Below are 15,292 nucleotides of genomic sequence, written 5' to 3' on the forward strand. Positions count from 1 at the left end.
GCTCTGCAATGAATGGTATTAAAAATCACTAACTGTAAATCTAATTAGGAACATAACACTTCAATATATAAAAAACAAACATGACATGATAATCATGAGAGGTTACTGAAACTTAGATAAAAGTAGACAATGCATAAGATCTGTTATTAAGAATGCTGTACCCTTACTTATGGCTTTTATTCAATCACAATCCAATATTACATACCAGACAAGTAGATAAGAGACTGGGATACAGTTTCTTAATGTTATTTTTCATTTAATATATTAAAGCCTTTACACTGACTGTTACCCATACTTTTTTTGTATTTGAAATAAATGTCTCTCTTAAATTTAAAAATTAAATAAATAGTTACGTAAGGAAGCTTCAGGGACATCATTAAGCAATGGCTTGCTGTGAAATCTGAATCAGCAAACTGGTTGTGATAAATATTCGGAAGACTGAATTGTGGGTTTCAATCATTTGCCCAAGCCACAATTTACTGCTTTGGATTTATAAGACTACTCTGTAGCTTAACAGAAAACAATCTATTATGCCAAGGGTGGCTAGAGCAGGGGACTATAAAAATTGCATTTCAAAAAGTTTTGTGCTTGACATTTCACAGAAGGTCCTGCCACATGTGTGGAAACTGCTCTTTCAAATGTGAATCAGGCTGTTTCAAGCATTCACAGCAGTTTTACCAACCAAATGGGACATTTCATGAAATTCTGCATTCAGAAACTTTCAAAATGAAATGTTTTGCACACTACTGGGCTGGAGTATAAATAGGAAATTTACTCCTGAACTTTCAAGCCATACTTTGAAAAATCAAAATATGTGATGACTGAAACTCTAATTCATCACACTTTGATACCTACTTTAAATTGTCAAAATATTGTGTTTTTTCAATAAACAACATTTCCAAACATAGCCATATGAACTATTATTTTCCAATAACAGTATCTTACTTTTTCAACATCTGCTTTAGTGGCATTGGTATCATTGTCCAGTCTCTCATAACATTGCTGTGCCTTTTCTGCTTCTTTGCACTCTCTTTCAAATTTCTTTTTGCTCTACAATGCAATGACATAGTTGCAAATCAATACAAATTACCACAGTGCTTGTATTACTCTCACAGTTACAATTCAGATCCATACTATTTTAAGATGAAAAGAAAACTATTCTACACATGTTATTCTACACACACTATTCCCTTTTACCGGTGGCCATTTTATTTTGTAATTGTTTAATTCTTAGATTTGAAAACCTCCCACATCCTCTAACCGCACAATTGCATATTCATCCAACGCTAGAAATAAAAGAATATAAAGATTAGCAAAGCTAACTCTTCTCTATTGCATGCCCCACTATTTTAGGAAGCTCTGTTCATTAGGTAGCTATGGATTCCCATAATGTGCAAATATAGTTAAGAACAATCATTTAACCCTGAATAAGCCCCCTCCTCTAGGTGAACAGTACCATGGTTGGTACCATATATGAAAGCATTCCATCTGCCTGAAAAAAATTACTCAATACATGACTTAAACTATATTATTACAAGAACTAATAGTCTGAGGCTAATAAGAGTATTTTATTTATACACACACACAAACACAGATTAAGAGTAGGTGAACAACTAGTCTGAACAGCCTAGTAGTGTTTACATTCTTGAAAGCTCATATGTAGCATAGAAATGCTCCCTGCATCTGAAATATAACATTAACTGTAAAGATTATTAATATAATATTTATGGACACCCTGTACATTAGAGAACAGCACTTTATAAATACTGGGGGTGCCGTTATCATTACTTGTCTCCTTCAAAATAGTCTTTCAGAAAGACATGGGCCAGCCCAGTAAATATGATTTGATAGAATGGAATGAAAAAGATGGTTCATATAATTTGGCCGATGAAGATAAAGACCACAGAAATTGACAATTTCTCTTTTGCATTTTGAGACTTCAACAATAGTTGGATATTTTGCATTTCTTGCAATCCAATGCATACTACTCTGTAGTAATCCCACTATATTTAATTACTTTTATTTCCAGGGAAGCAAACATACAGGATTGCAGTCTTAGTTACCCTTAAGTTCTACTGATTTAAAATATCTTTTTTCCCCCTAAAATAGTTCTCTATTTAACATTATGTAACCCACCTCCTCCCCTTTAATTACACTAGTATACTATACAATACTTTGAGGATAATTAAAAAAAAATAATCTAAGGTAATTCAAAAGAGTACAAATTAGCAGGGGAGGATATGATTCTCAAGATTTAAATAAAAGTAAGCCTCTGGCCTATCAAAATAAATCCCTGCTTCAGACCCACAAGGGTAGGCAACATTTTAATGCAGCTGAAATATAGTCTGTAAATCTTTTAGCCATATTCCTGCAGATATTAGTTACTGAGGAATCAGCACCGTAATGGTCTAACAAACATAATAATCTATCTTGGCTGTTGAACAATGAAAGCACTGTGGTGGCTCAGTGATAACCAAGTTAACTCATTATTTCTTCACTCTGGCATCAGTCATCCATAAAACTATGCAATCCTAAGAAAACCAGAAAAGGAATAAAAGAAAACTTACATTATCCATCTGCTTCCAACACATGTCAAGATACTGTTGTGCTTTTCGGCCCTCCTGAAGATGCTGGAAGATATTAAACAAGAGGTTTTATAACCCCCATCTTGCTGTTAAAACTGTTCAGCTTAATATTACAAAATGATAAGATAAAAAGGCAAAAAAGAATGCCAAACAAGAATATAAATCATGACAGAAGCATCATTATTTTAACAACATTACTAATTAGTACACACCCACTGTTTTTTCTTCCAAAGGTGGCAAATATACTACCTTTTATATAGATCAGTAATTTAAGAGATGCAATGGACAGAAATACAATCCATGCAATTATATGGATTATTTAATTGCATGGATTGCAGAGCATTGACATCAAGTTCTACTGCTACATCCCCATTGCTAAAAAAATAAGCTGCATTAGACATGCAACAGCACCTTCATTATTTTAAAAATGTAATATATCTAAAAATACTCAAATATACTAGGTACTAAACAACATTTAAATCTAGAAAAAGCTTGCTGAGGATTTACAAAACAATTAAGGCTGCGACCAGAAGCTTCTTTCAAGGAATCAGCTCCACTGAATACAGTGGGCCTGCTGAATATACATATATTGGACTATACAAGCATTTTAATAAAATACAAATCAGCAAACAAAATGCATTTAAATGGATTGCATTTTAGAATCTTAGAGGCAGGTACATTTTCGCTGCATTTTGGCAATAGAATAATGCAGAACTCTACCAGTTGAAGAACTGTGTAGAAGCTGGCCCAGCAGAAGAGATATCTAATAATTTTTGTTCTATTTTTGGATAAAACAAATAATTAAATCTCCCTGACATCCACAAATAGTTCAACAAAACAGTAACTTGGAATCTAACACCTCCCCCCACCCCGCAAATCCTTTACCAGTTTCCTTTCTGTTTTGAGTTCGTGGGAATATCTCATCAGTTCTCCATATACCCTATGTCCCAGTTCTTCTGCTACTACTTCACGCTGTCCTGCGTAGTCATTTAATTCATTAAGAATATTATAAAAGGCTATACATGAGGTAAACCTGACAGAATACAGAAAATAAACAAAAAAAATGTTACATTATTAATGTGGGTGTATAACTGCTTTTCTTCCACAAAAGAACAAGGAAAGGAATTATCATAATCTACCATGGTGTTCAGACCTTAAAAAAAATAACCTCAGAGACAGATGCAAAACAAAGATGCCAAAACCACTTCTCATTACAAAAATATAAGATCAGCAGGAATTTATGGAAGCAAATTTCAGGAGGGAGAAAAGAATAAAGAATAGTCCCCAGAGGCCCTGCAGAATAGAAGCACTTGCCAAGATGTGAAATGAAAAGACTGATTTTAGGAATGAACTCAAATTATGAGGCTTAGAAAACTAAGCTTAATGCTGAAATGATTTGCTTCATCTTGAAAATGGAATGTATCACTCATATGCATCCTATGAATGATCCACTGAGCATGTTTGCTACAGATGCGAAGGGTTGGATCCTTGGGTTGGATCAAATGTGCCACGTTATTCTGGCACTAAGCGGGGGAGGCTTAGTATTGGAAGGAGGAGAGAGGAGGAAAAAAGTGTAGAAAAATGTATGGAAAGGAAGAACAAAGATGTTACCTTTTTAAAATAGACCTCATAAACTTATAAAACGTTTGCTGTTTCTTTTAAGTCATCAGGTCTTGTACATAGTAGAATCTGGAAGTCTCTTTAATCCAGATATCTTTAGAAGACTTCATTATAAAATAGTACTTATTTTACACAATTATCTTCCATGAGAAATGTACTTGGTTTAAACATTTAAATCCTACCAACACCGATAGTGGGATTAGACCAAGATCCATATATAATTCACATTTGTTTTACCTGGGCTCTTCATCTTTGGATGAACGTTTAGGACAGTATTTCTTCACCAGATTTCTGTTGAGAGACAGAGAGATCGGCTTTAAAAAAGGGCAAGGTATGCTTAAGGATCAGTCTCAGCCAGAAAAACAAGACAATTAGTTGCCCAGCATTAGTGTATTTATATTTAAATACATTATTTACATTGTGTAAAATAAATTGTTTAAAATAAACAAATTACACAACTGTGTAAAATAATTATTTACATACATTCACCATTACTAGGTTGAAGAACTCATGATGCAAGTATTTAAATATTTATTATTTTCAATTACATTTACTAACCTACTTTTCTGCAAGATGTAAAATGACATTCAAATATAAAACATAAAGACAAATAAATTAAAAACAGATAAAAATGCCCCTTTTCACTTTTCCACCAAATGTGCCTCTCGTGACTATGAAAATGAGAGCACGTTTCCTCACAAATCTTGAACCATATGGTTAATCTCATATGGGACGTGACCTTTTTTTGTAGCACATGTTTCCTATAGCTCTGCTGAATAACTGGGTTGCAACATTAAAGACCTTCTGAACTTCTAAATACTTTTCAAAGGGAAGCCCGTGCACAGCTATTTATAGTTACCTAACTTATAACTAACATATGTGTTAGTTACCCTGTTATCCAAGAATACTGTGTCCAGTTCTGGTTGCCACAATACAAAAAGGATGCTGAGGAACTGGAAGAAGTGCGGAGAAGAACAACAAAGATGGTAAGGGGCTTGGAGACTAAATTGTATGAAGAGCAGTTAAAAGAACTTGGTATGTTTAGCTTAAAAAAGAAAAGACTGAAGGGAGACATGATAGCAGATACATAAAGGACTGTCACAGGAAGAGGAAGTAGATTTATTCTACCTAGCACCTAAAGGTAAGATAAGAATCAATAGATGGAAACTTTACAGTGAGAGATCTAAATTTGAGCTAAGGAGGAATTTTCTGACTATGAGAGCTATTATCGCCCCCTGAGGTTGTGGGTGCTCCATCACTGGAGGTTTTCAAGAAAAGACTAGACAGCCATTTGTCCAGAATATGAAGGTTCCTGCATTGGGTGGAGGGTAGGCTAGAAGACCTCCAAGGTCCCTTCCAACCCTATGATTCTATGGGTCTATGTCATTTTGGCCAGATCAAACATCTCCAGGAATGGGTACTTCCTTAGCCATACAAAATAATCCCCAGCTACATCCTTGTTCAAGACAGAATGCAGCATATATCAATGTGCAAACTGGAGTCAAGAGTCCACTTCAACACAGAAAGATCCTTCTTTAATTATTTGTCTTTGGACTCCACAGAAATACTTGGTCTTATCTAGCACATTAAATGCAGTAATTCAGAATGTGAACAATTTCCTTGGATTTATTACAGTAGCATTCTGGTAACATTAAACCTTATTTTCAGACAATCTGCTTCAAGGTGTTATATATATATCAAATGACCACAGCACTGAACACAAATCAGAACAAACTTTAATACATCATACTGCAATGTTGACTTTCTTAACAGTAAACTTATCAACATTACAAACCTTAGATACAATTTCTAACACATCTGAGACAACAAAACAACTTAAAAGAAACTCCTTCTTTTCCCCATTTACAATTTGCAGAGTTGCCATACGAAAATGAAACCATCTGCAAAGAACATCAAATGTACTGTAATTTTTAATAACAGTTTCTTGTTAAACTGGGTAAACAGCAGCCTTGATATTAACACCAGTGTCAGAATTTCATTTTTTTTTTATATGCAGAAAGAGTGAAAATTATTCCACTGTTGAGTACAGATAATGCTCGCTTAGTGAACACTTGTTTAGCGACCGTTTGTAGTTATGAAGTTGTGGGCATTGCAGTGTCCCCACAGTCATGTGATCGCGATTTGGGCACTGGCAACTGGCTCACAATTACAATGTTTACAGGATTCCACAGTCACATGATCGCCATTTGCAACCTTCCCTGCCAGCTTCCCACAAGCAAAGTCAATGAGGAAGCTGGCAGAAGGTTGTAAGTTGCTCCCACTTTTTCTCCCGAGGAACCCCCGAGTGGCATGGGGATCTCTTACTATGTAGTGCCTGCCTGTGGCACCCACTCACCTATAGCTCTCACCCACTGGCCTGCTTGCCTGGGACACGGTTTCAGCGGCATTAGCAAGCGCTTCTGGATTCTTGCCTCTTCCCACATTGCAGTCACGTGAGGACCTTAACAACTTGCGTGGTTCTCACTTAATGACAGCAACAAGGACTGTCAGGATTGCCATTGCTAAGTGATGCGGTCACATGATGTCACACTTTACAACTGCATCGCTTAGAGACCAAAATTCCGGTTCCAATTGCTGTTGAAACCCGAAGACTACCTATATCGGATCAATACCAATCTATTGTGTTTTCTTTCTGTGCAATGTCAGTAAGGCTAAAATGAAGACAGAAAAAAACCCAAGATTTTCTACGCCCAGATTGACAAATTATAATTACAAATTCAGCAGCCTTTTTACCTGTCTTTTTCCAGAGTAGTAAAGACATGGATTTTTCAGCCAAAATAAACCATTGTCCAGAAAATAGTAAAGAGTAGCAGCAGCAGAAGACTAACACTTAAAGAATACAGCAGAAATTCCAAGGATTCCAATGGTCTCAAGTTACCAAATTGCTCATAAATATCCCCACAAAGGAATAATGGTATATATTTCACATTTTGCAGCAGGACATCCATTTCATTTCCTCAAGTGATACATTAAGAATATAAATCATTCTTCCTTGGACTAAATTTAAATTTAACCCTGCTCTATAAGAAGTATTGTAAGAAAATTACCCTGCACCGAAACACTGTAATACTCACACCTAATCAGTAGCAAAAGAAACCAGGGAAGTTAGCAGAGGGGAAATAATGACTTATTCAAAATTAAGGACAGTTGATGACAAGAAGAAATGTTTCTCACAAATGGCAACCATGGAAGAATGCCTGATTATAAATAGTTAACAGATGTTGAACACATTCTACATACTGTAAAAGCCATGGGAAAAAGTTGGTGAACATTTCATCTGTTACAACAGATACTAGGATTTTCCATCTATGTCTTTAAGAAATATATGGGGGAGCACACTATGTTGACTTTGGTAATGCCTGGGAGAGTCTTGAATAATATTAAACACATGCCCCCAAATTCTTAGGGCAATATTGAATTTGTGGACATCTTTCACATGAGTCTTTAATGGAGAAATGCCTCAGTTCATTTACCCACATTTTACACGGTACCTACATGATATCATTCATTTCTCGTCATCTTTTCTTTACTGTTGCTTTTGGCAACACTGTTTTGAGTAGGAAAGTAGAATAGTGTAACTCAGGGTTTCCCAAACTATGAGGTGTACCTCCCTTGGGGAGGTGCAGACGGTCCAGTGGAGATGTGAAGAACCTTTTAGCTTTATTGTTACAATAAATCCACCTTTCCCAAAGTTTTATTGCATTGTTTTCATTGTTCATAGAATAATATAGAATTTTTATTACAGTCACTGACAATTACAAACAGAAATACATCAAGAAAAACATTGTTCATTTGTGTTCGTTTTGGTGTTTGGATTTTTAAGGGAGGTGGGTACATTAAGATTACACTAAAGAGAGGTTTGATGGCAAAAGTCTAGGAACCCCTGCTGTAACTTTTGCAAATGCAAAAGCTAGCACTGGTCTTCTGTCCAGTTCAGCACACTTTCAGTATTATGTTACATTTTAATCACTTTGCATAGGTAAATAAAATATTAGTTGATAAACAGATAGAAGAGGTGTGCAAAATATTGTGTTTCAAGCCATTTTGAGCATGAAACTTTGCAAAACAGGTTAGTTTTAAGCATTTTGGAAATGTTTTTGCACTCAGAACTCTGAAACTCAAAACATTTCTGAAAATGGTTTTAAATTGTTTTGCATTCAAAATAGCTTAAATTGAAATATTTTACACACCTCTAGTAGTAGACAGTAACTGAAGACAGAACACCATTTTAAAAAGTTGCTTTCTCTGGAACACTTAGAGAAAAGCACTCAGTACCACTGTTGATAATTTTCAAGTTTTAAGGAAAAATCATTTTATTTTGGGAGCAATTAACAATGGAATGATAGGTTTTTCAGCATAAATCTCCTTAGAATATGAGTTCATCTGTATAACTGCTGAATGAAAGTCTGCCACATCTACATTTGGATCACAATCAACCTCTTATGTTTTCAGTTTCAATTAAAAAAAAAAGAATACTTGAGAAACAAGAGCCCACATTTGTTTTCAATTTAGAATTCATGCTAGTAAAGTCTCTAGATATCTTGCCAAAGTTTCTAAATATAGTAATTTAGGTAACTAAAACATCATTTGGCTATGCACAAATTACATTATTTCCAACTCAACAAGATTTAAATAACTTTCTTCATCTTCAAAATCAAGTAATCTCTTCTAGAGACACTCCTACAGTATGTGCCCTTGTAACACTCCTACAGTGTTACAACAAAACTGTGCTCTACTGAAAATTAGTAAGATTAAACTTTAATTCTTCATTTGGAAAAAGCAAGGCTTTTTTTTTGGACACACCCATCAGTAATGTAGAAATGTATGTATATGACAGCTTAATCTTGCTATACTTACAGCATGGAAGAAAATAAATGTACATAATTGAAAGGAGATAATTTTTAGAATAATTAGCTTTAGACTAAGGAAATAAAACAGGATTAACACTTCATTATGATAAACAGTTCATAACTTAATGCTAACCATTACTATGTAAGATTAGATAATCACTCAGAAAATAATATGTTAGGTCCTGTTTGCAACCATAGGTATACAGGGAAAAAAAATGCAGCTTTCACCCAACATAAGGGCAACTGAAGCCTTAAAACCTAGAACCAAACATGTATTAAGTTTTTTTCTCCTGCTAGCTATTAAATAAAATACTGAAAGAAAATTAAGCTACTATTACACATCTCAAAATAACTACCTAAATTAGTTGAAAGTTCAATTTTAATAGTCAGCATCCTCAATTTTAATAGATAATGGAATAAGCAAGAAGAACATATATTTGTGTGGCACATTTGTCACCTACTATGATTTGTGATATGCAAATAGCCCAACACAGAATGTACACTATCAATTCTACACGGGGTATATGTTTTAAATTTATTAATTGATATATTTCTCATTGTAACAAACAGAAAAATAAAAATTAAAAGGTAATTCTCTAAACATAAGGAACTATGAGAATACTGCAGAAGTACAAAGGATATTGGGTGAGAATACAAAAAAAATTGAAATGTATCTTAACAAAGTTTGCTATCAAAAAAAAAAAAAGGAAACAATTAGAGAATGTTCTGAAATTTGTACGTAGGGAAAAATCCACTGCTCAAAGATCAATGCAAAAAGCATGAATCTTGAAGGAAATATATCAGTTTTAACAAAGACTTTGCTCCCATGTTGTACTGTCCAGATTAAAGGACCATATCTAAATGTTTCAAAAACCAGCTTAAGAATCAGCTTTCTATTATGATTCCTACCATTATATAAAAGCGACAATACCCTTTAACAATATGCTTTGGCTAGGAAAAGAGTGAACATTAAAAGAAAATATGGTCACTAGTGACTCTTACATCTGTTCCTAAATTCCAATGAAGAGGTTTATAACTCCCAATGTATTTGGCTTCCTGTCATAGTAGAAAACTGAAACAAATTCCCCTTACTATTCTCTTAAAGCCAGAACTATACAATCCAGTGAAAATAACAAAGGAAATTCTGAGAAGCTGGAAGTTTCTTTTTCCACCACGTACTGAAAAGCCATGAAAAGCAGCAACAAAGGACAGAAATTGAACAATTACATTTTAATTCAAATCTTTTCAACCATACACCTTCTCTGTGGAAAAAAAAAAGTGCAAAATCACCTGATGTTTCAAAAGGCACAAATGAATAACAAACAGCATTCATCAACAGTGAGTTAAAGAGCTCCTGTTTTAGGTGCATTTGGATTAAGAGAGTCCATTTCTGCTCTGATTGCTTTGCATAGTATGTTATGCCACTTGTTACACAAGCTTTTGTTTGCATATACTAAAAACATGTCTTTACTTGTGCCAAAATGGAAGGAGTTAAAGTGGAAGGAATCAAGTTAGATATTTTTGTAAGTAGTAACTAATTTGAAAAGAATAGAAAAACTGGTTTTCACTGGATGGTTAATTCTTCTAAGATCACAATATCTGGGCATTGGCTTTTTTTTTTTAAACTAACATCTAATTTTAAGGGATAAGAATTTTACAAATAACTTACCTCAGTTGCTTTGCATAATTCTGTTCAATCTCTATCCTTTCTTTAACGAATTTTGCATATTTTTCCAGGAAATCAATGCCCCACTGCGTGTGCTTGTCTAGATTATCAAACTGATCCTGTATGATAGGAGAGGGAGAACAGAGAAATATCCATTATACCAAAGGAAAAAATCTCAAATTCAGTAAATGACCTATTTTTCATATACTAAAAAAAAAAAAAAACATAAAATCATTGCACACAAATACACTCAATTTTTTAAAAGAATTCATTAAATACACCTTAAAAGGGTACTATCAAAAGAACAGTACTACTAAATTAGGCTAGCATCCTACTTCCAACATAATCCCACCAGACACTTTAAGAAGACACAGAAGCATGGTATTCGAAACCCTGACTCTAGAAATGCTGGGTTTTTGGCAAATAGCAAGGTTGTTAGGCAAACTGTAAGGACTAAAAGTGGGGGCACTGTGGCACTGCCTCTTGTATTGTGCATGAGGCGATTCAGAATTGTATTGGTTGTGGTGAATCCAGTGATCATCTCTGTAACGGAGTAAGGGGATCACTGAGTAATGAGCTATGGCAGCATTTGGAGGACTACAGTTATGTAAATTATCATTTTTACTTAATTTGAGAATTTTCTTACACATTTTTCCATTCTCTTTTCAAGCTGAATGCACACTGGATATGAAATAATAATGATAATGATAATCTTTCTCTAGTTCTATTGTAGTAGAAACTCACAGTTTTTCTCCTTTTAGCGAAGATTTTGATCAACAAGAGGGGAATTTTTTAGATTTTCTGAACTGAGAGAAAACCCCAAATGCACTCTTTTGTAAAAAATATATTTTCACGTAATTTGCTTAATTAAATTGAGAGAAACTTTCCATGTGTAAAATGGATAGCAAAATCAAGAGTTAAGACTAATTCTAAAAGCAGAACAGTGGAACTGGCTGCTTTAATAAACCAATATTAACAAGAGTAATAACATGGTAATATGTAGCAAAAATACCAATATCAAATCCATATTGTAATTTTATACAAATATAACAAACCAAATGATCAGAATTAAATATCAACAATATCAACAAATCATATATAATATGAAGGAAGGAAGGACTGATGGCCAGTAAGACAGACAGCTTGGAAAGATACCCTGAAAAAAAAAATCCTAGAAAATGTGGTCAAAATTGTGGAATATCCCCTTTCTTGTCTCTCTGTGAGAAATAAAAGGCTAATTCAGATGTTGATGAGCAGCACTTATTGGCAGTTCATTGCTGCAAATCTCTGCAAGTGCTCGCTCTAATTTTGTATAATAATTATTTTGTCTACTTCTTGTGTGTAAGTGGGTCATAATTTTTGCTTTGATAAACTCCAAATATTAGGGATATAGCAAGAAGAATACATGTATCTTTGACAAGCACTGCTTATTTAAAATTCACATTGATATCCTATGAATTTCAGGCCAAAGCTTGGCAACAGAACACACCCAAACCAAGTGAGCTAATGTTGCAATTTCTGAATGTGACAAAATTAACAATAAGTAGGCCTCTTACAATATCAACCTTCAATGTCATATTATTTACATTCGTCTTTCCACAAAGAAGTTCTATACAAGCTGTCTAGAATGTTTCATTATTGCCAAAATCAAAGATTTAAATTTATCATCTGAGAAAACTTTCTAGGAACCATTATACACAAAAGAATCAAAACACAGCCTAAAACACCAAGCCCTAAAATGTTATAATTAAGACTCAATGCCATCAAATCTGATTTAGTCCAATTATGAATAAATTAGAAAAGAGAGAAAGTTCAAATATTAGAGAAAAAATTATGACAGAGATTTTGATATATCCTTAACAGTGGTTCCCAACCTTTTTGGCACCAGGGACCGGTTTTGTGGAAGACAATTTTTCCATTGACCGGGTGGGGGAATGGTTTTGGGATGATTCGAGCGCTTCCTCTTTTTCCCGACCTTTTATTCTTTTTTCTTTGCACCGTTTGGAGATAGCAGCCAATGGGCTTGCTTTCTCTGACAGGAGGCGGAGCTCAGGCGGTAATGCGAGCAATGGGGAGCAGTTGTAGATACTCAGGCTGTAAATTCGCTCACTCGCCCACTGCTCACCTCCTGCTGTGCAGCCCGGTTCCTAACAGGCCACGGACTGGTACTGGTCCACGGCCCAGGGGTTGGGGACCCCTGCTATGGAGTAAATTTTAAAAATTAAAAAAAATCTTTTTGATAATCACTTATGATCTAAGGACTGAATAAATCTCATTTACCCAAAATTTAAACTTTTGTCAGAATCCTTTATAAATCAAACCCCACTTCAGAAATGTCCAGCAAGTCATATTAAAACCTTTGTCAGCATCTAAACAAATAATAAGCTACAGCTCAACTATAGTGAATTAACTCTATTACATCATTTAGAAATCTAAATTAGCCTAATGATGGATGAGCTGAATTTATTTCTCAAATTTATACTAGCACCCATCTCCCCCCAAAAAGGGACTCTGAGTGGTTTGCTAAGGAAATTGGTCTATAACTGGAATGCATAACATGATATTTACCTGCTTAGGGAAACTGCAATATTTAACCTTATTAAAAGTAGGGTAAAGACCTAATAGGAAGGCATTATCATATGCTTCCTATAAAATAGGACATTTTAAAATATATACATTTTATATCAGTCAACTGGAAATCTACCAGGATCCAGTCTTCTTCAGTATCATATATTAACTTATATTTCAAAGGGAACTTAGGGTTGTTTCAGAAAGTCTGTTTCATGGCCCGGCCGAGGCCTTGAGATAGCCGCTGGAATGGGAGGGCAGCCATGGCTTTGGACTGGATTGTGCCTGAGCACCCTCTTCATGCCCATGGTTCCAGTAATTCCCCACGTTATATGGAGGAGCTGAGGGAGCTTAAGAGGGCTAAGAGATGCCTTGGGCACCACTAGCAGACGACAAAGAGCGAAGACGATCGAACACAAGCTAGAGCCGTGATTACAGCCTACCTTGTGGTGGTAAGGGCAGCAATATGTAATTATTTCTCCGCCCTTATTGCACCTGCAGATAGCTGCCCAGTGGCCCTGTTTTGGGTGACCTGGACCCTCCTCGGAAGGAGTAATTCAGGAGTCTACCTTCGGGGCTGTTGTGAGGAATGTGCTGAGCATCTGGCAGATAAAGTCGCCCACATCCACTCTGCACTGAATTCCAGCCTTGACGCAGGGCCAGTGGGGGCTACGGGGGCTGAGTCTTGCATGGTTATCTGGGAGGAATTCAAGCCTGTTGAACCTGAGGAAGTGGACAAGTTTCTCATAGCTGTTAGTTCGGCCACTTCTGTGTTAGATCCGTACCCCTCCTAGCTAATCAAAGCTGCCCGGGAGAGGACATGTGACTGGGTCTGGGTGGTGGTTAATTCCTCTTTGAGGAAGGGGGTGGTCCTGCCGGCTCTTACGGAGGTGGTAGTGCACCTCCTCCTCAAGGGGCCATCACTAGACCCAACTAATCTGGATAGTTTTCATCCAGTCTCCAACCTCCCCTTTTTAGGGAAGTTTGTTGAGAAAGTGGTCGCACGGCAGCTTCAAAGGGCTCTGGATGAAGTGGATTATCTGGACCCCTTTCAGTCAGGATTCAGGCTGGGATATGGGACTGAGACGGCATTGATTGCACTCTTGGATGACCTCTGGTGGGGGTGGGATGGAGGCAGTGCTTCCATCCTTGCTCTTCTTGACCTCTCAGCGGCCTTCGATACCATTGATCATGGTATCCTTCTGGACCGGCTTTGGGAGTTGGGGGTTGGCAGCACTGTGTTGCGCTGGTTCTCCTCCTTCCTCTGGGGTCAGTTCCAGTCAGTGCTGATAGGAGGGGAGAGGTCCAGTTCACGGCCCCTACTGTGTGGGGTGCCGCAGGGCTCGGTTCTCTCACCCCTCTTGTTTAACATCTACATGAGGCCGCTGGGTGAGGTGATCCGACAGTTTCGGGTGAGGTATCATCAGTATGCCGATGATGCCCAGCTTTTTATCTCCACCCCAGGCTTCTGAGTGATGCTGTGGATGTCCTGTCTGTGCCTGGAGGCTGTAGGGGCCTGGATGGGGTGCAATGGGCTCCAGCTCAACCCAAGTAAGTTTTGGAATGGCCCAGCCAAAGCCCGGACCTGAATCCAACTGAAAATCTGTGGGGTGACCTGAAGAAGGCTGTGCACAGGAGATGACCTTGCAATCTGATAGATTTGGAGCACTTCTGCAAGGAAGAGTAGGCAAAGATTCCCAAGGCAAAATGTGCCATGCTGATAAACTCCTACCCCAAAAGACTGAATGCTGTCATAAAATCAAAGGTGCTTCAACAACATATTAGTTTAAGGGTGTGCACACTTACGCAACTACATTATTCTACTTTTTATTTTTATTTTTCCCCCTAAGAGATTTCAGTTTGTTTTTCAATTGAATTGTACAGCTTGTATGTTATATTAAAGGTGGAAAAAATTCTGAGGTGATTTATCTTGGTCTGATTTTTTTACATCTCAAAAACCTGGCATTTTAACAGGGGTGTGC

General features: G+C 36.4%; 1 protein-coding gene across 3 annotated transcripts in view; it reads right to left on the reverse strand.

Annotated features, from left to right (window-relative positions):
* Positions 1-15,292, reverse strand: part of FNBP1L (formin binding protein 1 like) — a 74,404-nt gene that overhangs the window by 24,987 nt on the left and 34,125 nt on the right. For all 3 annotated transcript variants that reach the window (XM_063298302.1, XM_063298301.1, XM_063298304.1), the window contains exons 2-6: positions 10,746-10,861; positions 4,443-4,496; positions 3,471-3,618; positions 2,568-2,630; positions 946-1,050 (exon numbers count right to left, since the gene is read on the reverse strand). In XM_063298302.1, the coding sequence (XP_063154372.1) occupies positions 946-1,050; positions 2,568-2,630; positions 3,471-3,618; positions 4,443-4,496; positions 10,746-10,861 (486 nt within the window). The remainder of the gene's footprint in view (positions 1-945; positions 1,051-2,567; positions 2,631-3,470; positions 3,619-4,442; positions 4,497-10,745; positions 10,862-15,292) is intronic.

This window comes from Candoia aspera, chromosome 3 (assembly GCF_035149785.1).
Source record: "Candoia aspera isolate rCanAsp1 chromosome 3, rCanAsp1.hap2, whole genome shotgun sequence".
Classification (NCBI taxonomy): domain Eukaryota; kingdom Metazoa; phylum Chordata; class Lepidosauria; order Squamata; family Boidae; genus Candoia; species Candoia aspera.